Source organism: Artibeus jamaicensis, unplaced genomic scaffold (genome assembly GCF_021234435.1).
Source record: "Artibeus jamaicensis isolate MK-2021 breed Jamaican fruit bat unplaced genomic scaffold, CSHL_Jam_final contig_464, whole genome shotgun sequence".
In the NCBI taxonomy this organism is placed as follows: domain Eukaryota; kingdom Metazoa; phylum Chordata; class Mammalia; order Chiroptera; family Phyllostomidae; genus Artibeus; species Artibeus jamaicensis.
The window spans coordinates 17,618,388-17,645,504 of record NW_026521842.1 but is presented as its reverse complement, the minus strand read 5'-3'; the positions used below and the strand labels follow the sequence as shown (position 1 = coordinate 17,645,504).

The following is a 27,117-nucleotide window of genomic DNA, read 5'->3' as shown; positions in this document are numbered from 1 at the left end:
CATTATCTAAAGAGGACTGTAGTAGACCGCTCTGCCTGATTTTAGGAATTGTATCTCTACCCCTTGTCGCTAAGGGTGAGAGACAACCTTTGGAATGCCAGCCACAGGAGACAAAGCTTGTCTCTGGTAGCAAACGCTGCCTCAGTTCCTCTCCCTGCCCCCAAAGCTTGGTCGGAAGTCAATGACGGGTAAGACCCCTCACAGTGGGGGGCAACCTAAGCCAGACTGGGTCACCTGGGAGGCCTTCTTGGAAGGACTCTGGGGGCTGCAACAAAGAGCAATGGACTCTTGCCCCCCCCCCCCCCAGCTTTGACAAAGCCTAGTCTCCATGTCCTCTGGGAGAAGCCCCTCCTGGCTCTAATCCCCTTAAACCTGAATACCTGTTGGGGAAAGGTGCAGCTCCTTGCCTTGCTAGAGCATGTCCTGGGGGAAATCTGGCATCACAAAGACTCTGTTCTTAATGACAGAGAACAATTTTCATGATTTTAGAACAGGATCAGCAAACTGTTCTAAAAGGGCCAGATAGTGTCACAACCATTTGAGTCTGCCATTATAGCAAGAAGACAGTCATAGACAACATGAAAATGAATAGGTGTGGCTGTGTTTCAATAAAACTTTATTTACAAAAACAAGTAGTGGGGCTGTATTTGGCCCACAGGTCATAATTTCCCAGCCCCTGTGCTAGTCTACGGACAGAGTTTCAGGGGCATCAGGCTTATCCGCCCTGCTCTGAGAAAAGTATACAATATACAAAATATTTTACAAGCCATTAGACAGATGTCTTCCACAACTGAAAAATGAAGAGAAGAGAAACAAGAAAACCTGGGTGGATATTGGCTGAAGGGAAAGGAGGAACTTAATCCAAGTCTGATGTAAGGGACACTAAAAGTTCTATGTGATGTTGTGGTAAATACTTTTTCTTTTGGGTCCTTCACTGTCAGCTAGGCCAGAAGGAGTTAGAAAAAGAAGACTGTGCTTGGGGTTCAGAGATCAAGGTTCAAGAGCTAGTTCTGTTTTTCACTATTTTAGATCTTTTTGAAAGTTCCTTCATCTTTTTGTATCCTGGTTCCCTCATTTGTGTGTAAGCGGACAGTTTAAGTATCAGCCCGGGGAGGTTTTGTTCTTTTGTTTCTGTTTTGTTGTATTGTGTTTTATTTTACGTATAGTTTCCCAGGTCTGCCCCTTCCAACTTCAGGGTTGAGAAATCACACTAAGAAGAAAATTTCCACCATTTTAAATATAGTACCACTTAACTAATTTCAAGGTACTATTTTAAAAATATTCTTGATTTTTACTTTTCAAAGTAGTTGAGTTACTCAAATTAAATATTGCTCTCAGAATAGGGTGTTCAAGCAAGATCGGATACCATTTCTCAGGTATTGTGGTCGTATGTATCTGATAAAGGTTGGACTAGGTAAATGCCAAAGCCTTTTCTGACTATACGACTTTTTATGAGGATGAAAGTGGTCAAGATAATTTCAGATCATGTAACCTGTTTAGTATAGGTAAGCATTTCTTCTGGCAAGAGATATATCTCCTCAAAAGCTTGCATGTAAATGAAACTGTTTCAGTTATACTTAGAAAATACAGTCATTTAGGACAAATTAAGAAAGGATCATGTATTTAAGTTTAAATAATTTCTCCTTTTTGTTATTTCACATTGTCATAAATTGAGTTTGCTTAAAACAGGGAAAACCTCTAATACAGACATGTAGTAAATGATAACTAATCCATTCTACGCATAGGAAGGTCTGCCCTTCATTGATGCTGACTTTTATGTGGCTGAGAATTTACCTTTAGTTGGTTGTATTCTTGAAAGGGAATGTTCTTTAAATACACTAAATGGGGGAACATGAATGGTCTATAAAACCAGTATTTTTAAGCATTTGAGCACAGATTAGAAAAGCCAAGGCAGCCAGAGAAGGGTTTGTTTTTATAGTTTTTACTTTGTCCCTGGTAATTCCCCAAATGTGTAAAGACTCAGATTTGTACTAGTGTAATGATTTGTTTAATTTCTCTGTGTTTTCTATTATAAAAAGAAATAAAGAACAGAAGTGTATCAATTGACCAAAAAGATTGATAAGATTAAGAGGTTTAGGGAGTAAGAACTGTTAGTATTTCTTCATCTTTGGTTCTATTTGCTCTATTTATTAGAAAATAAAATTTGGAGAGGGCTTTGATTTGGCTAAAGTGTGTGCATGTAAATGGATGCATGGGTTTTGAAACCCAGCAAACCAGACCCTGACTTTAGTGTCCCTTTTTTCTCCAGCCAAAACCTCAGTAGCGGAGCCCCAGGCTGCCTGCATTAATACCACAACCGAAATCTCATGCTATACATAGCAGGCAGCGTTTGCCTCCAGTAAAAGCAAACCATATCTTTAAAGTTAAAGCAAATAGGCAAACAGAATGACTTAAATTAAGGTTTCATTATTTTCCAATCAAAAGTGGAAGAGGGAAGGTATATTCTCCAAAAACTAAGGACTTGAGAGCTAAAGAATAAACACTTGTTAAAAATTTTTTAGTTAAAAATTTTTCTCTCTTGAAATTGGATATTACTTATATTGACATTAGCAGTTTTCCTTAGAGCCTAAAATATCTTCTTTGGGAAGAAATAAATTTAATTTAGCATTTCCAAATCTATATACTCTGATATAGGCTTCAAGATCTCTTTCTTACCAGTTAGAGGATAATTAATTTTAAAAAATCAAATTATCATTTTAATTCTTTGGGAAAGTAGATCTTACATTATTTTCCCCATTGATATATTATGCCAAACAATCTCAAAGACAAAGACTTAATAAGTACACACATAAACTAGAAATCCCCTTTGCGGGGGTACCAGTGACCCAAAAATGTAAGAATCCAGAGAATCTCTTTAGAGATTCTCCAGATATTATAGAATTACCAGATATTATAGTTACTCATGGACTAATACAGAGTCTTAGAAACACTTACATTTATTAGTAAGAAAAGTGTAATTATTTCTACGGTACTTTGCTTGACTTCTCAAAGTCAGTTCATATATTTTGTACTTTCAGCACACATTAGAACAGGGGTCACTTCACTGGGTGGAATTCACTTTCCACATCTGATGTTGTAACAGAACAGAACCACTTAGTCCACTTTTCAGACTGTAGCATGTATTCTTAAAATGCTGCAACATGTTTAGATTACCTTTCAAAGTCATTAAGGAGGAGAAAATAAAAAGTGGCTCTGAGACAACTCTTTAAGGGACAGGTCATTCATCAATTTGGATTCTCACTGAAACCATCCATCAGTGATAGTGAGCTGAAGGATCGGTGCTAAAATTACACTGCTGTTAAGCATTGTCTGCTCAAGGAAGGCAAATATTTTGATGATACCAGGACTTTTCTTGAACATAGTCTTTTGCTTTTAGTCCTTGGATCCTTGACAATATTGGGTAAACAGTGGTTGTTTTCCTACATTTTTAAACCTTCACAGAGATCAATGAACTTTATGCAAGTAAAGGCAATGGTGCATTTGACATTGAAGGGTAAACTTCCTAAGTATAATGGGGAAGTCTTCCACAATAGCTTGTATGAGTGTTTTCCAAAATACAACATAGCCGGTCATCAGCATTTTTAAAAAACTAGAATAGAAATTATCATAGTACACTGCATAAAATACAGATATTGCATTGTTTTGGACATTTTTAATTTTAGGTATTTATATGTGTGTTGGGTTGTGATACAAAATGTATTCCTTATTTAAAAATTCGAAAAATAACTGATGTTTAGATATATGGTTGGGGAAACAGTGGAGAACCCACTATGTTAGATCATCACTAAAGGGACTTACACAATTATATATCATTAGTGTTAGTTCTGCTTTCCGGATTTCGCCATTGTAACAGGCAAAACTGGACGGTGGAAGGCAACAGTGGAGACCGGTCCTCATGGCTGTGACTGAGAAGGATCTGCTGCTTTATGACTGTATGCCGTGGACACGGGACGCCTGGGCATCGCCATGTCACAGCTACCCTCTTGTTGCCACAAGGTAAGACACAAGGCAAATAAGATATCTACTCTACTCTAAATCTCCTAAAGAATGTTCAAATGAAACAAAAAAGAAATTTTAAGTGAATTCTGTTAGCTTAGTGCCTAAAATAGGATTTAAGTGGCTGATATAGTTGATTTAGACAAAAACTTTTCTTTTACAACCTTACTGATTACTTAGCATCTCCTATCTCAGAATAAATGATTTCTGTCCTTAGTATTTTTGCGTGCATTTATTAAGTTACTGAGGCAGCTTCCTAACTGCTCCCTTCAAGACTTTTGCTTAGTCATGAAGATAAGCAAATAGTGTTTCTGTTTCTTTGACTTTATTGACTGTGACTGGAAAGCCACTGAAATTATGGTAGCTTTTTGACTGAGTGATGAAATAATTTAAACCAGAATGTGGTACTGTGGATAAACCACACAATTCAGGCAAAATGTTCTTCAATTTCTCTTTCTGGCATAAGAACACATAATTTTGATTCCATCAAATAAACATTGATTTGACCTGAAGCAACAGGATGTTTTTAGCATGCTAGATGTGGGGACTTGGAAGCGCAAAGAACAGAGACAACTTGAAATTAGTTATCTGGTGTTAAACTAGAAGACATATTTACACTCAGTCTTATGTGAGCTTAAAAAATGATATTTTGATGTAACTAAATCATGATATAACTAAATATTTTATAACCAGAAAACCACACATGAGCCCCACAGAAAAGTATGTGGTAGTCAAAAAAGCTAAATGATGAGACCACTGGTATGTCCCACAGGGAACAAAGGTTATGGGGAGGTGGCAGTTCCTTTTTTAAGCAAAAAAGATTCATGTGAGGAAGAGTATGGGAAGACTTTCATGTTATACAGAGTTCCTTCAACTTGCCAAATTCCCTTACATATATCATTTTTTAAATAAAAATATAATTTTTACGTAGCTTTTCAGGAGTTTCTCTGAAACTCCCAATCTAGAGGTAGAGCGCTGAGATCACAGACTAAGGATAAGGAATTCGCTGAGCCTCAGAATTAGGGGGGTGCACCCTCATTCCTCATTAGTCAGGACATAAAGGTTCTGCAGGAGGACTGAATCTAACCATCAGTTTCTGTTTTTGTTTTGTTAATCCCCAATGAATTATAACTTTCCTGAGGTCAAGAACTATGACTTAACTCATTTTAGCATTTCCCTTAATGCTTGGCATATTGTAGGCCCTCAATAAATCTTAGCTGAGTTAAATTCTGTTACTTAAGTTATAGTTTCTCTGTCATGGTTACATTATAACAGGAAAACTACAAAAACATGTGGACATGTCTCAGTACTTATAAGTAAAGGGATTAAATTTACGTTTTTCAAAGAGAGTTTAGGAATATGATTGTAGAGAGCACGTAAGTTTACATTTTATAGAAAAAATTATTCTCTGGTTATGATCATAAAATGCAAGGAAGGAGTTTTTATCTTTAGACATGTCCTTAACTGTGTGTTGTTAGAGGGGTGGAACAGAAAACCTGTCACATCCCATAGGTGGGATGTTTAATACTAGGAGGAATTACAGTCCTATGAACAAGTCATTTCTGTCCATAGACTAGGCTGGGCCCAGAGCACCAGAGCGCCTGGTACTAACGAAGGGAATGGGGTGATTGTGGTTGTACTGTCAGTGTGGTACTAATTCACAACTAGAGAAAAAAATACAAACAAGATTTGAGTTAAAACTGTAAAACTAAGAGTTTTATACAGGAGTAGATATTCATGACCTTGGCTTAGGCAGAGCTTTCTCAGATAGGACACTAAAAGCACAAGCAACAAGAGAAAAAATAAATTAATTGGACTTCATCAAAATTAAAAAAACTTTTGTACTTCAAATGTCACAATCAAGAAAGTAAAAAGCAAAAAAAAAAAGCATAAAAAGACAACCCACAGAATGGGAGAAAATATTTGCAAATCATATATCTAATCTGGGACTTGTATCTAGAAAATATAAAGAGCTCTTACAACTCAATAATAAAAAGATAAATTACCCAATTAAAAAATGGGAAAAGATCTGAAATAGACATTTGTCCCAAGAAGATATATAAGTAGCTAAAAAGCACATAAAAAGATGGTCAACACGATTAGCCATCAAGGGAAAAATGCAAATCGAAACCGCAGTGTGATACCTCTTCCCAGCCACTAGGATGGCTATAATTAAAAAGATAATAGCAATTGTAGACGAGGATGTGGAGAAATGGAACCCTCATACACTGCTGGTGGGAATGTAAAATGCACAGTCCATGTGGAAAACAGTCTGGCAGCTCCTCAAAAGGGTAAACTTAGAGTCACCATATGACCCAGGAATTTCACTCCTACGTATACCCACGAGAAATGAAAACTTAAATCCACCCAAAAACTTACATCCACCCAAAAACTTACATGTGAATGTTTACAACACCATTATTCATAAAACCCAAACAGTGGAAACAACCAAGTGTCCACCAACAAATGAATGGAGAAACAAAACATGGTATATCCATATAATAGAATACTGTTCAGCAACAGAAAAGAACAAGATTTTGATAAACTGCTACAAGGATGAACCTTGAAAACATGCTAAGTGAAAGGAGCTAGACACAGAACACCAAATATTATATGATTGCATTTGTGTAAAATGTGCAGAATAGGCAGATCTGTAGAGAAAGATTAGCCATTGACAGGAGGGGCGTTGGTGAGGAGTGGGAGAAATAAGCAATGACTGCTAATGAGTATTGGATTTTTTTGTAGTAATGAGAGTCTGCTAAAATTAAATGTCATGGTTGCATATCTCTGAATATACTAAAATCTATTGAACTGTACACTTTAAATGGGTAAAGCGGATAGAATTATATCTCAAAGATGTAATTTTGGAGAACAGTATGATCTAATAGAAGGGACTAAGGTCAGTCCTTAATAAACTTGAGTTTGAATCCATGTTCTGCCACTTTTAGTAGGTAATTAGGAGCATGTTACTTAACCTTTCTGTGCTACATATTTTTCATTTGTTAATGAAACCATAATGGATCATAATGAGATAGGGTGGGTGTGATTGTTAAATGAATCAATCCTTGTAAAATGCCTGCAGTGGTACCTGACACATTGTTTTGTTAGCTGCTTAAATTAGAATAATTTGTTATTAAATGAAAATATGTCAGTGAAGAATTCTATGTAAAAAGTATACTTGTTTTAATTTGGCCATTGTTAAAAGAGGAGCTTAGTTCTACAACAGTTTGTATAAGTAATGAAAGTTTCATACTAAATGAGTAATTCAGATATATTATTTGGATCAACCTAGACATGCAGATTTAACTTGGCCATTAATTTAATGGGTGGGGCCTGTAGCTTCCTGAACGTGTTACTCACTAAGTTTAATTAATATAAGTCCTTGTTCAGGAAGTACCAGTGGATCAGGAGTAAAGATAATGGGCCAATAAGAGGTTTATTTTTCCATGCGGCCATGTCTGCCAGTGGAATTGTTTTAAGTAACTGCATGATAGAATTCAGTGGGACCTAATCATCCTCTGGCCCCCAGAGCGGGTAGAGTATGGTCAGTGACTGAGAGAAACCAGAGGATGGAACTAGACCAGGAGGTGTACCACAAAAAAAGGCAAGGCCAGAAAGTGGTGTGCTTATGTCTTTTTAGAATGGGGTTTATGATTTATGTGAGTAATGAAAAAGGGCTGAATGTTCACTTTTCACTAATTCTATTTCTAATAATTTGGAACATAGTCTTATGAGAGGATGAGACAAAAAAAGATAGCATAAACACATAGAGAAGAAAAAAGAAATTAAGGATCTTGGCTACCCACAAGAGTAGATAGTCCAAAAGCAAAGAACATTGTTCGGGTGACGTAAATTAACATGAGTTATCATTTATATTGGCTTGTACCTTTACAGATTCTTAGAAACCAAGGCTCTCTGTGTGTGTGATTATGTTTACTTAACAGCTGATATTTTAGACTGGTAAAGAATTAAGTAAAACATGAAAGTGGTAAATGAAGAAGATTTTTATGATTTTATTTATTTTATTTTTATTTTACACACCTTTTGAGATTAAAGCCAGATGCACTATAGGTGTAAAAGAACCATTTGGGTTTTAAAGGGGTGTGGATTTTGCAGGCCATGCATTTTATCGTCCTTTCCAGTAAGCTTTCTTTGACTAGAAGAGGAAAAAGATCCAAAGAAAGTGTGACTACTTTACAGGGTGGAAAAGTGAGTGGTGGTGTTCTCACGGGACTCACGGAGCAAAAGCTGCTAAAACGCCTTTGCAGGAGCTCATCGGCCTCCCCCACTAAAGGGGCCTTTTGGCGGCGGTGTGCGCTAACCAACTGCTCAGAGCAAGGCTTCAGCAGCTGGTTTCCATTAGATTCCCTCTGCCAAATATTACAATAATCAGATCTGTAGGAAAAATTTTCCTAGACTCTGTATTTTTTAATGTCTGATTTGGGATTAACAAACTGAATATGGTAGGCTACACCCTGTCAGTTTCCCCGTGCTCTGTCTTACTTGGATCTTGTGTAGAGTGATTTTTGAAACTTACTTACCTTCTGCTGAAATAGCTAATATTTAAGCTGCACATTGACTCTCTGGGAATCAGCTCGGTGAGATGGTTCTCAAAGTCACTTTCATGGACCTCAGGGGATCCCCTCCTCGGGGGATCTGTGGATTTAAAACTATTACTAAGATATAACTTGCTTTTTTCACTGTTGACATTTACACTGAGGCTTGCTAAAATTGCTGGTGCCTGAGCATGAATCAAGGCGGTTGGCACCAAACCATATTCACTGGCAGCCAATTTAACCTCAACATGACTTTGTTGAAGCAGTTAAAATTACTAGTTTTATTCCCTCTCAATCTTTGAGGATTTATCTTTTTAATATTCTGTGAAGTGTGATGGTTTTCTCGAAAGAAAAGCCCGTGTGGGTTTGAGTTGTGAGCTGAACTAGCTGTGTTGGGTTTTTTTAACGGAACACTATTTTTTACTTGAAACAACAGAATTACAAGCGATGGTTAGTCAGACTTGCGTATTTGTCAGACATTTTTCTCTAAAATGACCAAAGCTATTTTGTCATTCAAGGAAAACACCGATAGAATTTGTTGCCAATTATAAAATTCTAGTTTTCAAACAAAAATTAGAATTCTGGAAAACTTGCATCTGTCACTGTGAGTCGACAACTTCTCAATAACTGAAAGGATTTTTTTTAATTTTTTAAAATTTATTTATCTTTAGAAGGGAAGGGAAGGAGAGAAGGAGAGAAATATCAATGTATTGTTGCTTCTGGTGCATCCCTTGCTGGGAACTGGCCTGCAACCCAGGCATGTGCCCTGACGGGGAATCGAACCGCGATCGTCTGGTTCGCAGGCCCGCACTCAGTCCTCTGAGCTACGCCAGCCAGGGCTCTGGAAGGATTTTTTGATGAGATCAGTGGTGATATTAGCAAATGTGACTCTTTTTTAAAAGAATTTATTTATTTATTTTTAGAGAGAGGGGAAGGGAAGGAGAAAGAGAGGGAAAGAAGCATCAGTGTGTGGTTGCCTCTCAAACTCCCCCCCTCCAGGGACCTGGCCCACAACTCAGGCCTGTGCCCTGACTGGGAATTGAAACAGTGACCATTTGGTTCACAGAGCTCCACCAGCCAGCGCACAAATGTCACTTTTCGATATTGTATAATAAGATGCTTTAAATGTTTGGAAAATCTGCATAGCTCAGGGAAAAAATATTTTCCAGATGACCAATACATAATGTTACAAAATCATGCAGGCATATAAAATAAAAAAGATCCATTCAAAGTATAAGACAAATCAGTGATTTTTAATATAACAGGTTATGAAAACTTTATTGAGAAGGTTTCAGATTCTGCATTACAACTAACCTTTAAGAAACCCCTTCAGTTTTGGTTTGGTGGCCAGGATATCCAAAGGCTATTAAAATATTTTCTTTTCTAACTGCATGCTACTGTGCAAAGCTGGCGTTTCCTCATATGCTTCAACAACATACTGCAACAGAATGCAGAGGCAGATGTGAGAATGCAGTCATCTTTCCTTAAGCTGATATTAAAGAGTTGTAAAAAATTTAAAACAGTGCCACTCTTCACATTAAATTTTTTGTATTAGAAAATACTTTAATAAAAATAAATTATTCACATTAATGTGTAACCGGATTATTATTTTTATTTTTAAATGAATTAATGTTTTAATTTCTAATTGTAGTAAATATCGATAATTTTTTTAAAGTGCTTTAGAATACTCAGCAGTTTTTAAGAGTGTAGAAGGGAACTCAGACCAAAACACTAGCAAAACACTAGTTTAATGCTTCTCAATTAGTGCTACACACTTGAATCATCTAGAGAAATTTCAGTAAAATACGGTGGTCTGGCCCCGCCCTAGGTCTGACTTTTGAGGATGTGAGCTAGGTGTTGGTCGTTTTTTCCCCAATCCTCACTCAAGGATATGCTTCATTGATCTTAGAAAGGAAGGAGCGGGGAGATAGAGAAGGAGGGGGAGAGAGAGAGACATCAATGGGTTGTCTCCCACATGCACCCCAACCCGGAATCAAACCTGAAACCTTTTGGTGCACGGGATGACACTCCAACCAGCTTGGCCACCTGACCAGGGCAGGTATCAGTCATTTTTAAAAGGTGTGTGTGAAGTGACTCCCTGACAACTAAAGGAAATGTAGAGGAACATCCGCATGCTCTTAGATGTGTTCTTGCTCAGGTTATTACTAGAGGAGTGAAGGAAGGAACCAACAAATTTGTAGAAAAGTGTTATAGGTATACAGCCTACAGTGAAGCCAACAAGCCATTTATTTATTTCTCTTTGTTGTATACACTTCACAGCCAAGTTTTTAAAAATTCTGTATGGAAAACATTGTCTGCTGGATTTCTTGTAAATGAGGAAGTGTGTTTGTTCTGTTTTACCAATCTACTTAGAACTTCTTAAACATAGGGAAAATATTTTTGGAAAAAGTGAATAAATTAAACTATAAAATGTTTGTCGTGACACAAAATGTTGGAGAGTTTAGTGACCCTCGAAAAGCTACTTTTTAATGATTTTTTAGTATGTTCACAGAGTTGTGCAACCATCAATATAAGGACACTTTCATCACCCCAAAAGGAAGCTCCTTACCCACTAGCAGTCACTCCTCATTTTCCCCTCCCCCAGCCATAGGCAACCACAAATTTACCGTCTGTCTCTGTGGATCTGCCTATTCCATATAAATGGAATCATGTGTTTTACAGCCCTTTGTGCCTTCAAGGTTCTCCCATGTTGTAATCACAACTTGATTTTTTACAGCTGAATAATATTCCATTGCTTGGATTGGTGTTTTTTTTTAATTAATTTATTTATCTTTAGAGGGGAAGGGAAGGAGAGGAGAGAAATATTAATGTATGGTTCTCTCTCGTGCGTCCCCTGCCAGGAACTGGCCTGCAACCCGGGCATGTTCCCTGACTGAGAATTGAACTGCGATCCTCTGGTTCGCAGGCCCGCGCTCAATCCACTGAGCTACACCAGCCAGGGCGGATTGTTTTTTTATTGATTGATTTTGGGGGGTGGGGAGAGAAGCAGCGATTTTGTTCCACCCATCCACATATTCACTGGTTGCTTCTTTTATGTGCCCTGACTGGGGATTGAACCTGCAAGCCTGGTGTAGCAGGACAACGCTGTAACCACCTGAGCTACCAAGCCAGCGCATGGATATGCCACATATTTTGTTTATCCATTCATCAGTTTATGGGCGCTTGAGTTATTTCTACTTTTTGGCTATTATGAATAATACTGCTGTGAACATTTGTGAACAAGTTTTTGTGTTAACATATGTTTCTAGTTCTTCTGAGTACAAACCTAATATCTATTACCTATCCTACATTTAATATTTCTATTTTTTTTAAATTTACTTATCTTTAGACGGGTAAGGAAGGAGAGAGGGAGAGAAACATCAATGTATGGTTGCCCTTCGCGCATCCCCTGCTGGGAACTGGCCTGCAACCCAGGCATGTGCCCTGACTGGGAATCGAACCGCGATTGTCTGGTTCGCAGGCCCGAGCTCAATCCACTGAGCTACACCAGCCAGGGCTAGATTTAATATTTCTAAAAACAAATCTTGTGTTTCCCTGACAAACCTGTTCTGGGAAGCAGGAGCACTTTTTTCCTATTTACTTAATGGAAAAATGTTTTCATATACTTATTTGCTATCTGTATATCCTCATTGATGAGGTGGTTGTTCAGATCTTTTTCCATTTTTTCCATAATTCCAAAGATCTTTAAAAGTCCATAATAATATTTACCACCTTAACTATTTTTAAGTGTCCAAGAGTAATGTTGTATGTACATTGTTCTGCAGCAGATACCTAGAACTTTCTAATCTTGCAAAACTGAGACTCCATTTCCCCATTCAGCACAGTTCCTGGTAACTACATTCTACTTTCTGTTTCTCTGAGTTAACTACCTTGGGTACCTCATATAACTGGAGTGGTGTTTGTGTCTTTGTGACTGGCTTATTTCACTTAGCATAATTTCCTCAAAGTTCATCTTTGTCACAGTATACGACAGGATTTTCTTTTTTTAAAAAAGTATTCTGTTGTACGTAGATACCTCATTTCCTTTATCCACTCATGCGATTCATGCATCAATAGACATTTAGGTTGCTTCCATCTCTTGGCTGTTGTGGATAATGCTACAATTAATATGGCCTTCAAGAACCTGGTTTTGATTCTTTTGGATACATACCAAGAAATGAGTATTTTGCCCATATTTAAACTTTTTTTAAAGATTTTATTTATTTATTTTTGGAGAGGGAAGGGGAGGAGAAAGAGAGGAAGAGAAACATCAATGTGTGGTTGCCTCTTGCGCACCCCTCATTAGGAACCTGGCCCACAAGCCAAGCATGTGCCTTGACTGGGAATCAAACCAGCAACCTTTTGGTTCACAAGCCTGTGCTCAATCCATTGAGCTACACCAGCCAGGCTAAACTTTTTTTTTCTTATTGTTGAGTTTTAAAGAGTTCTGTGTATATTTTGGATGCCAGTCATTTATCATATATGTGTTTTTCACATTTTTTTCTCTTACTCTCTGTGGCCTTTTTCATTCTCTTATTAGTGTCTTTCAAGGAACAGTTTTTAATTAATGACTTTTTTTTCATGGATCGAGCTTTTAATGTAATTTTTTTAGATTACCTAGATTTTCTCTTAAGATGTCTTCTAGAAATTTTATACTTTTGCAAGTTTTGCATTTAGGTGTAAGATTCATTTTGACTTAATCTTTGTGAAAAGTTTCCAAACCAGAAAGCACCAGGCCCAGCTGAGTTCACTGGTGAATTCTACCAAACATTTAAGGGAGAAATATTCTCTAATCTTTTTCAAACAATAAAAGCAGGGACAATACTTCCTAACTCTTTCTATGAGGCTAGCATTACCCAAAACCAGACAGATGTTACAAGAAAGGAAAATTAAAGACCAAGATCTCTCATAAACATAAATATAAAAATGCTCAACAAATATTAGCAAATCAAATCTAAAAAATATAAAAGAATTATACAGCATAACCAAGTGGGGTTTATTTCATGTATGCAAGGCTGGTTCAGCATTTGAAAATCAGTTAATGTAATTCATCATATAAACAAACTAAAGAAGAAAATCCAGTGATAATATTAAGAGATTTAGAAAAGCATTTGACAAAATCCAACACCCATTCATGATTAAAAATCCTCAATAAACTAGCAATGGAGGGGAACTTTCTCCATGGAATAAAAACTATCTACAAAAAATGTATGTGTAACATCATACTTAGTGGTGACAAACATGAAGTTTTCCCACTAAGATCAGGTACAAGGCAAGGGTGTCCCCTCTTGCCACTCCTTTTCAACACTGTACTGGAAGTCCTTGCTAATAAGGCAAGGAAAGGAAGTAAAAGATGTGCAGATTGAGAAGGAAGACACAGAGCTCTTTGTTCACAGGTGACATGATTATCTATATAAAAAATCCAGAGGAATTGACCAAAAACTCCTGGAACTAATAACAATTATAACAACTTTGTAAGATACAAGGTTAGTATACAAAAATCAATTGCTTTTCTATATATCAACCATACACAAGTGGAATTCAAAATTAAAAACATCCCCTGGCTGGTGTGGCTCAGTGGGTTGAGTGCAGTCGGAAAGGTTGTAGGTTCAATTCCTGGTCAGGGCACAAGCCTGGGTTATGAGCCAGGTTCCTAGTTGGGGGCATGGGAGAGGCAGCTACTGGATGTTTCTCTTGCACATCAATGTTTCTCTCCCTCTCTTTCTCCCTTTATTCCTCTCTCTCAAATAAATAAATAAGATCTTGGGGGCAGCATAGTGCCATTTACATCAGCACCCCCCCAAAATGAAATACTTAGGTGTAAATCTAACAAAAAATGTTCAAAATATGTATGAGGGAAACTATAAAACTCTGAGCAAAGTCAAACAAGAACTAAATAAATGGAGAGTCCATTTCCATATTCATGGATAGGAAGCCATAATATTGTCAAGATGTCAGTCAGTTCTTCCCAAATCGATCTATAGATTTAATATAATTTTGATAAAAATTCTAGCAAGTTATTTTATGGATATTGACAAAATGATTCTGAAGTTTTTATGGAGAGGCAAAAGACCAGAATAGCCAACACAACACTGAAGGAGAAAAACAAAATTGAACTGATACTGCTCAACTTTAGGGCTTGCTATAAAAAAATACACCAATCAAGACACGTGTGGTTTCGGTGAGAGAATAGACAGATCAGTGAAAGAGAATGGAGAGCCCAGAATTAGAACCCTATAAATATAGTCATCTGATCTTTGACAAAGGAGCAAAAAAAAAAAAATACAATGGAGCAAAGATAGTGTCTTCAACAAATGGTGCTGGAACAACTAGACATCTGCATGCAAAAAAAAAAAAAGAATTTAGACAGACCTCACACCCTTTGTAAAACTTAATCAAAATGCAAAACTAAATCTTCCAGAAGATAATGTGGGAGAAAACCTGTATGACCTTGGGTGTGTTGATGGCTTTTTTAGATACCAAAGCAAAGATATTCATGAAAGAAATAAGTGATAAACTAGATTCTATTAAAATTAAAATTTTATGTCCTGGCTGGGTAGCTCAGTTATTTAGAGTGTTCTCTCAGTATGCCATGGTCATAGGTTTGATCCCTGATTGGGGCACATACAAGAATCAGCCAATGAATGCATAAATAGGTGGAGTAGCAAATTAATATTTTTCTCTCTTCCCTCCTCCTTCCCTCTCTCTCCTTTTTCCCTAAAAAAATAAAATTAAAAATGTCTGCTCCACAAAATGCAATGATAAAAGAATTAGAAAATGAGCCATAGACTAGGAGAAATATTTGCAAAAGACACATCTAATAAAAAGGACTATTCAAAATATCAAAGAACTCTTAAAGTTCAACAATAAAAAAAAGAAACACCTCAATTAAAAAATGGGCCAAGGACCTTAACAGACACCTCATCAAAGAAGATAGAGGGATGTCAAATAATGTGAAAATGTTCTCCACATCTGTGTTGTCAGGAAAATGCAAATTAAAATAACAGTGAGATACCACTACAGTCTTAAAATGGCCAGTGTCTGGAACACTGACAAATGCTGGTGAGGATGTGAAGCAACAAGAACTCTTATGCACTGGTGGTGGGAATGCAAAAAGGCTACAACTACTTTGGAAGACAGTTAACTGGTTTCCTACAAACATACTCTTATGATACAATCCAGCTATTCCACTCCTTGGTGTTTACCCAGAGAAGTTGAAAACATGTTTATACAAAAATCTGCACAAAGATGTTTATAGCAGCTTTATGCATAGTTGCCAAAACTTGGAAGCAACCAAGATGCGTTCAGTAGGTGAATGGAGAAATAAACGGCTGATACATCCAGACAATGAAATAATATTCAGAGCAAAAAGAAATGAACTATGAAGCTATGAAAAAAAACATGGAGGAAACTTAAATGCACATTACTAAGTGAATGAAGCCTATCTGGCAAAGCTTTATACTGTATGATTATGACAGTGTTACATCTTGGAAACAGCAAGACAATGGAGACAATAAAAAGGTCAATGGTTGCTGGGCAAAGGGGAAGCTGGATGGGCAGAGTAGAGAGCGTTTCGGAGGCAGTGAAAATATTCTGTACGATACTGCAATGATAGGCACATTTGTCCAAACCTGTAGAACATACAACAAGAGTAAACCCTGAAGTAAACTATGGACTTTGGGTGATTGTGCTGTCAGTGTAGGTTCATCCTTGGCAAAAAAAAAAGTACCAATCTGGTGAGTGATGTTGATTAGGTGGTGGCTATGCATGTGTGGGGGCTTATCATTTCCTAATCCAAATTGAATGTCTCACTGATATGCATAGCCTCTTGGAAGCATAAAGATGCCAGTGGAAAATTGGGGCCTTGGACCACCAGCACGGTGTTCTGACTGTGACGCCAAGGGTCATTTTATGGTAAAATAGAATGGTATCTACTTAAAAGACTATAATCTTATTTTGAAATGTAGTTTTCCAAACACTGCTGATGGCTTTTATAATTTTCTGCATATCCATCAGCATAAATTGCTGACATTTTCCTCTGACAGTACATTAAGTACTTTTAATCTTTGCTCTGTTTGTGGTCCTAGGTTGGTTCATTCTGGCTCTGGATGTCGATCACCCTCACTTGGATCTGACCTCACATTCGCTACCAGGACAGGCTCCCGGCAGGGCATTGAGATGCATCTCTTCAGGGTGGAGACACATCGGGATCTGTCGACCTGGACCAGGGTACTTGTTCAGGGTTGCCATGCTGCTGCTGAGCTGATCAAGGAAGTCTCTCTAGGTATAGACCCTGGCATTCATTTCTAATAGTAGTTAAATGGAACTGTTATACAGACAGTGAAAACTATTATCATGTGTGCCAGACTTAGAAGTGTTCTGAAATATGGCAGTTTAAAGTGATCATGATGGGAAGAAACCTGGTTTCTTTGTTTCAATAACAAAGTTTTTCAAAGCCTTGTGCATGGCTCTGAACACATTCATAAAATCCTGTGTACAAGATGGCAGTCTTACTGTTCATCATTTAAGGCTGTGTAATAATGTAAGGGCTCATTTACCAAGTACTAGATACATTGATCCTATAGTTAAGATTTGGAATCTAAGATACAGATAGATACCCTTAAAATAAATGCATATGGCAAACTTGTAGCTATAGAAAAGTAAAGAATTTGGAATAGGAGTTTCTCTTAAAGTTTGAAAATGTGTCCCCAATACCCACTGCACTAAGCTTCTGGAGTTCCGTTCCTCTCTTTCCATTCTTGAAGCGCCCTCTTGTGGCTGGTCTCTATAAATTGGGGTATGGTTTCATATACGTGTATTTGTGTGTGTTGTGTCCCACATATATATATATAAATATTTCCAGATTGCTTTTTTTATTTTAATAAGAATAGAGAATAGTTAAAAGTAACATCACATTTTCTAATACAGTTTGAATTACTTTAAATATCTTGGCTATAAGTTGGTTTACTTTGCTCCTTTTATCTATGATTTTATTTTATAAATCTAGTTTTACAGAATCTATATAAAAAAAAGAAAACGTTTCAAGAGCAGAATGCCTTGTGATTTATCTTTCTTTCTGTTGCCTTTTGAATGTGAGGGAGCTCCAAGGCTTTGGCACCACACGGGCAGCATCGCCACGGGCCGTCGTCTAACGTCAGCACAGGGAGAGTTTTTTAATGTTGTCACACATTGCAGGCTTCATCCGTCTAGGACCTGCTTGATATTTTGGTCACGGTCACTGTGATGATTCAAACAGTGACACCAATGACTAGTAAGAACCCACTGTGGAGTTTGACCAAAGCCACCACATCCACACTTTGTCCCCTGTCTTCTGCCTGTTTTCTCTATGGAATGGTTGGTCACCGCATGAAGGGCTGTGGGGCTCTGGTTTCCATCTTGACCACACAATGTGCTTTCTGGGAGGGGCCAGTCCTCAATTTGAAGGTCTGTGATGGCAGCTAAACTTCACATTGCAGGAAATTAGAATCTATCTAGTCCCTGGCTCACAACTGTTTAGATATAGATGGCTTGAGGAGAGGGAGAATAAGGACCAGCTCATTCTTTATATTGAATATTTTTATTTTATTTATTTTTTAAAGATTGTATCTATTTATTTTTTAAGAGAAGGGAAGGGTGGGGAGAGAGTGAAACATTGATGTGGGAGAGAAACATCAGTTGGTTGCCTCTCACATGCCCCCTACCATGGACTTGAACTGCAACCCAGGCATGTGCTCTGACCAGGAATCGAACTGGTGACCGTTTGGTTTGCAGGACAACATCCAACCCACTGAGCCACACCAGTCAGGGTGGTTCCTTATATTTTTGAATAGGCAAAAAAAAGTATTTTTAGGTAATTTTGAACTTTTTTGCTCTCATTCACAGCTGTATTTTAATATTACCTTGGTAATACTTTCATTTTCACAATTTAGGTCAACCGATGTACTGTACCTATTAATCACTTACTTCATATTGAAGGCTGTGCCAGATATATTAAACTGGCTGAAGGTAGACTGCTTTGATGAAAGTCAGAGTTTCTGTAAAACGTGTGTGTTTATATGTATATGCACATATTCATGTGTGTTCATGCTTAGTCTGTTGTGTTTTGTTATGTGTATGCTTAGTGTGCATGGCCACATTTGCATATGTGCACACATACATACATAAGACAAGTGTGTCCTTCAGATACATGTTACCACCTTCTGTTACGGTGTTGGGAGATTCAGAAAAGATCATTTAAGACTATAGCCCCGGCTGGGAAGATCAGTGGGTTGCAGCATCGTCCCATACACCAAAAGGTTGTGGGTTTGATCCTGGTCTGTGTATATGCAGGAGGCAACCAACTGATGTTTCTCTCTTCCTCTCTCTTTCTCCCCCCTCTTCGTCTCTTTAAAAATCAATATATCCTCAGGTAAGGATTTTAAAATACTAAGATTGTCGCACATATTCAGATACTTGTGGCCTAAAAAAGTTAGGTAGTTGACAAAAAATAAATCATTTAAGGTCTGTTTTTATTTCTCTTATGTATTTTGATTGTAGTTCATCCATTTTGAAAAATTTCAGTGTCTACCTACAAAATTTGACTAGTGAATATAACACATGATCTTCATAATGTTTGTTTAGTTTTAAACATTCATTAGATTATAGTTATAGTAGAATTGATGAGTGACCCTTCTAGTATGTGAGGTCTTTTTCTTTTTAGCGAATGTGAACTTCAAGATGACTAAGCAGAGAATGCGCTTAACTCCCTCAAGCCCATAAAACCATTTTCCATTTGCCACAGGAATTGAAAATACGAAAATACATATGCATGCATAGTAGTTATAACTTAGTAAGTATGCTTTTAAAGGCTTAATTTCATCATACCAATTACCCAAGCTATTCAGGTTTTTAAATCATCCAAGAACTTTATGAAGATACTTTATATTTCGGTATCTTTGGTGATACGAAGACTAAGAAGTCATAGATGTAGGTGGGAGTTGCATTAATAAATATATAAATGGGGGAAAGCTTTTCAGGAGCAACTATAAAGGACACAGGAATGAAACCAAGGCGGGGATGAGATCAGGGGAGGGAAGTGGGTGAGGATGGCTGGGGGAGTGGTGGGGAGAAAATGGAGACAACTGTACTTGAACAACAATAAAAAATAAAAATAAAAATATGTAGAAAATCTGCAAGAGGAGAAGGACCATGGATATTTAACAGTGTTTCTACTGTGGGCCTCTGTGAGGAGAAAAGGAGTTCGTTCTAACCATGTTGTTCTCAGTTTTATAGAAATTCTCTTGAGTCCCTTTTTCTTCATCTACTCAGCAAATATTGACTGAGTGTATTCACTGTGCTTTTACTGGTTTTACTAAAATAAATAAGGTAGGCACAGCCCCTGCCTTTGAAGTAAGAAGGACAGAAACAGAAATAGCAATATGGACATATCAGGGTTGTTATAAGTCATACCTGAGAAACATGTTATTTAACTGTAACACACAACCCTCTAAGGCACATTTTATTTCCTCCATGTTCAAGATGAAGGTACTGTGGCTCAGACTTGAATTGTGGACTCCCGACTTCAAAACCAGTGACTGAAGCCCCTGCGTTCACCCCTCTCAATGGCTCCTCCTTATGGCCAAATTAAACTCCTGGAGGACATAGACATTATCAGTTTCTCTTAATTCACTAAATCAACAGTACTGAGTATTTTAGTATTTACAAAGCTCTGCTTGGTAATGAGACAAATAAAAATAAATAAAACCTTACCTCATGCCTTTGATCGTGTAGCTCTAAGAAAGGAACATAGTGTCATGTTCTTTGTAACCCCAGGTATGACTATCCTGTTGGTTATACGTGATGGACTGGCTTTTCCCCATGTGGAGTAAGGAGAGTGGCAGCCCGGTCTCTCTGTGAGACAGCCCTGAGCAGTCAGACCAGGTTGAACCTGGGAAGCCTGCTCCCTTCTGGGTTGTTCTGATGCCCAGAGGACCCCCCCGGTCCTGCAGCTGCTAAAGGATTTTGCTGGAAACATTGCAGTCCCCCAGAGCCCTTTTCCCAAGTAACTGGGAAAGTAACTGAGCCCAAATTACTGAGTAACTTTTCCCAAGTAACTGAGCCCTTTTCCCAAGTAACAGCAGCAACAGGATTTTCAAGATAGCATTAAAATTTTTTTCTTAATTGATTTTAGAAAGAAAGCAGGAGGCATCAATTTGTTGTCCTACTTATTTATACATTCAAAATGGTTGCTTCTTGTATGTACCCTGACCGGGCATCAGGCCCACAATCTTGGCATATCCGGACAACTTTCTAACCAGCTGAGCTAGCTGGCCAGGGCAGGATAGGATTTCTTTGACATCAGGGTCTTTGTCCTTCATGGTACACTGGTAACCACCAGCACTCTCTCATTTAGAAAGACACAAAGTAGAGAACGTAAGTCGTATTTACCAGTATTCATCTTGATGGAACACGAATAGATATATTACTACCTAACAAGCTTTTTTTCCCCTCTTCACTTTAAAATCTTTTTTTTTACCACTAATGGAGCTGCTTAGAAAGTTATCTTTAATGTATGTCATTACACTCAACAATATCCTTGTGGTTTGAAAAAGCCAGTGTCCCTTGCACTTAGCAGGTTGTGAAGCTGTAGCCAGAGCAGAAGGAAAAGTAGGGCGGGTGGGGACACTAAGTGTCACGGAAGCCAAAGAAAGAGTATTTCAAGGAGAGGAATGGCCAGTAGGGTTAAATGTACCAGTGGCGATGGCTTAGGGTGCAATGAACAGAAAATGCCCTCACAAACTAGGTGAAACATTAAAGAAATATATTGCCTTACATAAAAGAGAGAGAACCAGTGTAAAAGGGGGGTGGTGTTGTGTTTTCTCTTCCCCATCATAGTTCTTTTCAACCTGAGCCAGTTTGGTTCATATGCACACCCTGGACCAATGCCAGTCACCAGGGGAAAGCCAGCCTGGCTGCCCTTGAAGGTGAGGTCGCTTTTCCCTGAAACACATTAGGAGAAAGTAGAAACCTGAATAAAATCTGGGCTTGGCAGTAAAGGAAGAATGGAGAAATAGAAGCTGGGTAGAGAGCCAACAATGAGTACTACAAGTATCAAGTAAGATGAGGGTTGAAGAAGCAGGTTGGATACAGCAACATGGTGATACTTGGTACCCTTGGGGAGGGACACTTTGTGGTGTGATGGCGGATTGTAGAGGGCTGAGGTTTGAAGGGGAGGTGAAACGTGGGTAAACTGTGTGTAGACACGTCTTTCAAGAAGTTTTGCTCTGCGTGTCCTGGCCTATGCTTTCTCTGCTCCCCTGTGCTCAGTTGTAACAGGGGAGTCTGGAAAGACATAAAGCAGTCTCGCTCTCAGTTTAGGAGGGCCGTCCTGAGTATAGGGCTGTCTCTTAAAGGCACAAGAGGACAATAAGATAAAGAAAGAAAAAGAAGTTTTGCTCTGAGGATGAGGAGAGAGGAGACTGGTAGAAAGAAGGTGAGGAGTACAGGTATTTCTTTTAATCACAAGAGACTAGAACATTTGTAAAAGTTAATAGAGGGATCTGGTTTAAAGGGAGATATTGCAGATGGCAAGAGGAATAAGGAATAACCAGTCTTATACAGTTTCTGAGAAGATGGGAGTGGACAGGATCCAAAGCACAGGTGGAGGGGTTGGCCCTAGCCTGGAAAAGGGACAGATGGGAGAAGGGAGAGGATGGGTAGAGCTGCGTGTCCGCACCTTAGCTGTTGAAGTGGGCATTGCTGAGTCGTTTGTGCTGCAGGCATCCCTGGCTTTTACTCCATCACTAACTTCAAATGCAATTGCAGGCTACTTTTATGTTGTTCGAATTCTTTAAGTTATACCTTACTTGTATGATTAGAAGAACTTTTCTCTTTCTTTCTTTCTTTCTTTCTTTTTTTTTTTGCTTAAGAGAAGTCAGTCTCCTACAACAAAAACATCACTGTAAAGGATTTTACAATTTAATATTGCTGAACTATAGAATATGTGAGTTATATATATCAATACAGCTATTACTAAAAGAATAAATGAGTTTAATCATTGAAACCTTAGAAGTAAAGTCAGAATTTTCCGGTGCAGTTATTCATGATGCAGGGAGTCTCATCAGAGATCTTTGTTTGAAATGATTGTGCTTAGATGAGTATATATGGTGAACTCAAGATTCCTGGTGTTATGTGGTCTGTCTGCACCTAGGCCTGCTCCCCTCGCCTCTGTCACCCTATCCCTGATTGCCACCTGTCCTCAACCCCTGCCCCGTATTGTGGGTGGGTATTGAAGCGGGTGTCAGGGATGAGATGAATGTTAAGCAAGAGATAAGAATGTCGGTTTTGCATATTAGTTGGTAATAAAATTTATCCCAAACCCTGAAAGCTTATTATTTTAATTTTTAGGTGAATTAAAAGGTTATGGTTAACTAATTTTGATGTGCACATTCAACAAAGTGGCCATTGTTGTTATAGTTTTTATTATTATTTAAGACTCAACTAAAATAGCAGCTCTAGTAAGGCTTTTCCAATTCCCCAGAGTTAATCTCCTCCCCTCTCGTCTATCCTCTCACAGTGTTTTATCCATCTTTCTGTTACAGTACTTACTTCATCCTACTGTATCCACATTTCCTTTTCTTCCTCCCTCTTGTCTGAACAGAAACCCTCTTTTACTCAGTTCTGTATCTCCCAGCACCCAACACAATGTCTCTCACTAGTAAGCGCTCGAAATGGTCCAGTACAGATTGCTTGTGATTGTTGGTTTGTCTTCCCTGCTGTACTGTGAGAGCAGAGAATCTAAAAATGTGTGAATAAATGAAAGAATGATTAAACAAGCCAATGAAGGAAGACAATTCACCATTCCACCAGATAGTTACTCTTCATGCATATTTTCTAATTATTCTGGGTTCAGGCTCATGAAGTTTCCTCTCTTATCTTCGGCCCTGCCCGCTCGCTGCCAACCCACGTCGTACCCTACAAAAGGAACACAAAGCCCCCAGTGCCAAGTGCTGAATGTTTGTCTCCCTTCACTGATTAATTTTTAAAACTGTAGTTTTCTTCTCTTTTAAGCTTCAGTGTCTGACATGCTGTGAAAGTCCCTAATTGTTTCTGTTGTGTGTCTTTTTATATTTCTGTTAACAACTTTGTAAAGCAAAATCAGTATATTAAATTTTTCGCTGACTTACCTATAAATCTAGGTGAATAATGAATCTATAGCCATCTGAAAGAATTTTAGTTGAATGAAGACATCAGGATGGTTATACTAAGTCACCTGGACCAGCTCAGAGTTTTGCTAGTAATGACTCCCAGATCCTGCCCTATCGGAATAGGGCTGTTTGTCACACGTGTCTGCCCCGCACTGCACACATACATGTGCATGTGTGCACACGCTCCCTCCACCTCCTCTCATTAAATCAGAGTTAGAGGCTTATATATGTTTGGTTCATTACTCCTGAGACCTTCTAAGGGTGAGGTGTATCAGGTACTTAATGAACATCGCCTCAGCTGTTTTATGACCAATTCATACTCATTCAAAATTGTTTGGCATTTATACTTTTTAAACTAAAACTCAATTCTAAACCTAAACGTATTCAGTATGACCTTTACTTACTCCTTTTCAATGTAGAGTTAATAATCATAAACAATAATCAAGGTTTATTCAGAAAAAGCCCAACCATTAATATAATGAGAACAGTTTGTGTAACATTGCTATAAGCTGGCAGCCAAAGAGAATGAACTAGAATGCGCATGTGTGAACAATGACAACTTCACTGTTCATTCAGTTAGTAGGGGCGGTAGATGCCCCCCCCACCCCAAGTGAGCATGTGTATTGTGTGACCACCGCATTCAAAATGACTGAGGAAGTAAAGCAATGAATTTGCATCAGATTTTGCATTAAGCTTGCATATTCCTCTGTGGAAGTGATTCGAATGATTCAGGAGGCCGCAGCTATGGGCAACTGGTGATTGGCAGCTCCATCACAACAATGCACCTGCTGATGCATTACATCTCATGCAGTTTTCTGGTGAAACATCAAATCACCCAGATTACTCAGCCCCCTACAGCCCAGATTTGGCTGCAACTTCTGGTTTTTCCCAAAAACTAGTTACCTTTGAAAGGGAAGAGATTTCACACCATTGATGAGATTCAGGAAAATTTGATGGGGCAGTTGATGGTGTTTGGGAGAACTGTATGAGGTCCCAAGGTGCCTACTTTGAAGGGAACTGAGATGTCATTGTCCTGTGTACAATGGTTCTTGTACCTTGTATCTTCAACAAGTGTCTATACTCATATTGCATGTCTGGATACTTTCTGGACACCTTGTATATACATTTTTTAAGTAATATACAGACACTAACGTTTGCTTTCCTTTCTTTACCTCCTGAGGGGGAGCAGTCCTAAATATAACACTTTAAGAAGTCTCTTACATGCCAAGCTTGTTGGGGAGTTAATGGCTTGCCTTTGCTAGTCATGATTGCGGATCTCGCCCCACTGGTGATGCACCTGCAGGCAGGAATACTCGCCTACCTGTACGGCACCCTCTCCACCCAGTGCTGTGAGGACTTGGGCAGATCCTTGTTCTTTGAGCTTTTCTTTCCTAGACTAGAACTGACCCCTCTTTCTTCAGACTTCAACACCCTTCAGGGATATTGAGGTAAAATCCTCTTGAAAACTGTACCCTGGTTGCCTTGATTGGAATCTGTCTTTTCTCTCTCCAAACCCCTCAGCCATTCATTTAGAGATTACTGCATTGGCTTATTTCTACAACGAGTTAATTTTATCTGTGCTCCTCCCCAAGGTAACATCAGTTACATGAGGATAACTAATATTCAGTCCATTGTCCAAAACTCTCCTGAGCTGAGAGTGAACACTGCCAATATTTATGATGTTACTCATTTTCCTTATTTCCTCTACACACCAGCTGCCTTGACCAATTGAATGCTTTTGCACGCCCAGTGAAAGAATCAGGTTGAGTGTGAGCACTTGCTCCTTTGGGAGTCACTTTTTCTGTGTAAAGTGACTATGCGGGCTGTGTTAATTCCCATGTCTCAGAGGGCCTCTCACGTGTAGGCCCTGTATAACACAGCAGTGTTCCAATTGTTAGTGAAGACATTAGCCAGTCCGATGATCAAAGTTTTTTGTCCTCTCAATTCAAAAGTATCCTCTGAATTTAATCTCCGATAGGACCAACAGTACTTTTGTTAACTATAGCGTTTATCTTTGATAAACATTATTTTTATCTTTTTCCCAAATGCCAACCAAACTGTTACTGCTCCTGAAAGGCAGAAATGCCGTTCGTTCTCTGCCTTCTCCTCTGGTGGTTCCTTCTTCTCGCCCAGCCGAAACTTTCTCTGTGTTCCTCACTGCCTGTCAGGTTGGATCTGTTCGTTAGGGCCTGTCTGAAGTCCCATCTCCTCCAGGAAACCTTTCCTTGACTCTGGCCTCATTCGGTTTAGTGTTTGGTCATGTCCTGTATGTTCTAGTTTGCCTAGTTAGGGGTTTCATGTTTATGCCTATTCATGTATGAGGTCCTGGACGGCAGGGACTTCGTGTCTTACTTCTCCAGTATCACACACAGGCCACTGCCAGCACCAGTGTTCGGTTGATACTCACTGAACTGAATCAGATCAGATGTCAAGGAGAGTAATGGTAATTTCCTCCTTATCTCAATCAAGATGTTGACTTGAGTGACCAGAGCAAAACTTATTTTAGAAGGTTCCCAATAGGTTAGTTATCACACATTCTTACGAAAAGATTTGGTTTTCTCTTTTGAAGTCAGAAGAATCCTTTTCCACTTAATAATCAAAGTAGGAACTTGATTAATGTTTTTGCTTATCTTCACCAGGCTGCACGTTAAATGGCCAAGAGGCAAGACTCACTGTCCACTATGAAAATGGGTTCACCATCTCCAGGGAAAACGGAGCTCCCGGCAGCGTGCTGTACCGCTATCCCTTTGAACGCCTGAGGATGTCTGCTGACGACGGCATCCGGAACCTGTACCTGGACTTCGGCGGCCCCGAGGGGGAGCTGGTAAGAGGCGTGAGAAACGTGTTTATCCGCATAGGTGTCTCACTTATTGCTTCTTTCCCTCTCGTATGGAAATATTATGGACTGATAATCCACTTTTTTCTGGAAAACTGTTCTTCAGTTTCAAGATGCTGTGGGTTTGGGCTCTTTTTTTTTTTTCTTTCTTTCCCCCATATTAGGAAATCATTTCCTTTTTTTTTTTTTTATTGATTATGCCATTACACTTGCTCTATTCCCCCCCTCCATTCCCCTCCACCCCGAATACCCCTCCCCCACCATTTCCCCCCCTAGTTCATGAACACGTGTCTCAAATTCCTTAGATTCTGTATTTCCCCTACTATTCTTACCCTCCCCCCTATCCACCTTCTATCCACTGTCTATGCTACTTATTTTCTGTACCCTCTCCCCCCTTCTCCTCCTCCCACTCCCCTGTTGCTAACCCTCCATGAGATCTTCATTTCTATGGTTCTGCTCCTGATCCAGCTGTCCTCTTAGTTTGCTTTTGTTTTAGGTGTGGTTGTTACTAACTGTGAGTTTG

The 27,117-nt window shown here is 38.7% G+C and overlaps 1 protein-coding gene and 1 non-coding gene across 2 annotated transcripts in view; both read left to right on the top strand.

Moving 5' to 3' along the window:
* The window catches only part of SNTB2 (syntrophin beta 2), an 85,950-nt gene that overhangs the window by 48,077 nt on the left and 10,756 nt on the right, over positions 1-27,117 (top strand). Inside the window, exons 4-6 of the mRNA XM_037162535.2 lie at positions 3,875-4,017; positions 16,661-16,857; positions 26,398-26,582. Coding sequence (XP_037018430.2) covers positions 3,875-4,017; positions 16,661-16,857; positions 26,398-26,582 — 525 coding nt within the window. The remainder of the gene's footprint in view (positions 1-3,874; positions 4,018-16,660; positions 16,858-26,397; positions 26,583-27,117) is intronic.
* On the top strand, positions 21,840-21,979 carry LOC119061966 (small Cajal body-specific RNA 11). Its single transcript, XR_005084895.2, has one exon. It is a non-coding gene; the product is annotated as a small Cajal body-specific RNA 11 (non-coding RNA).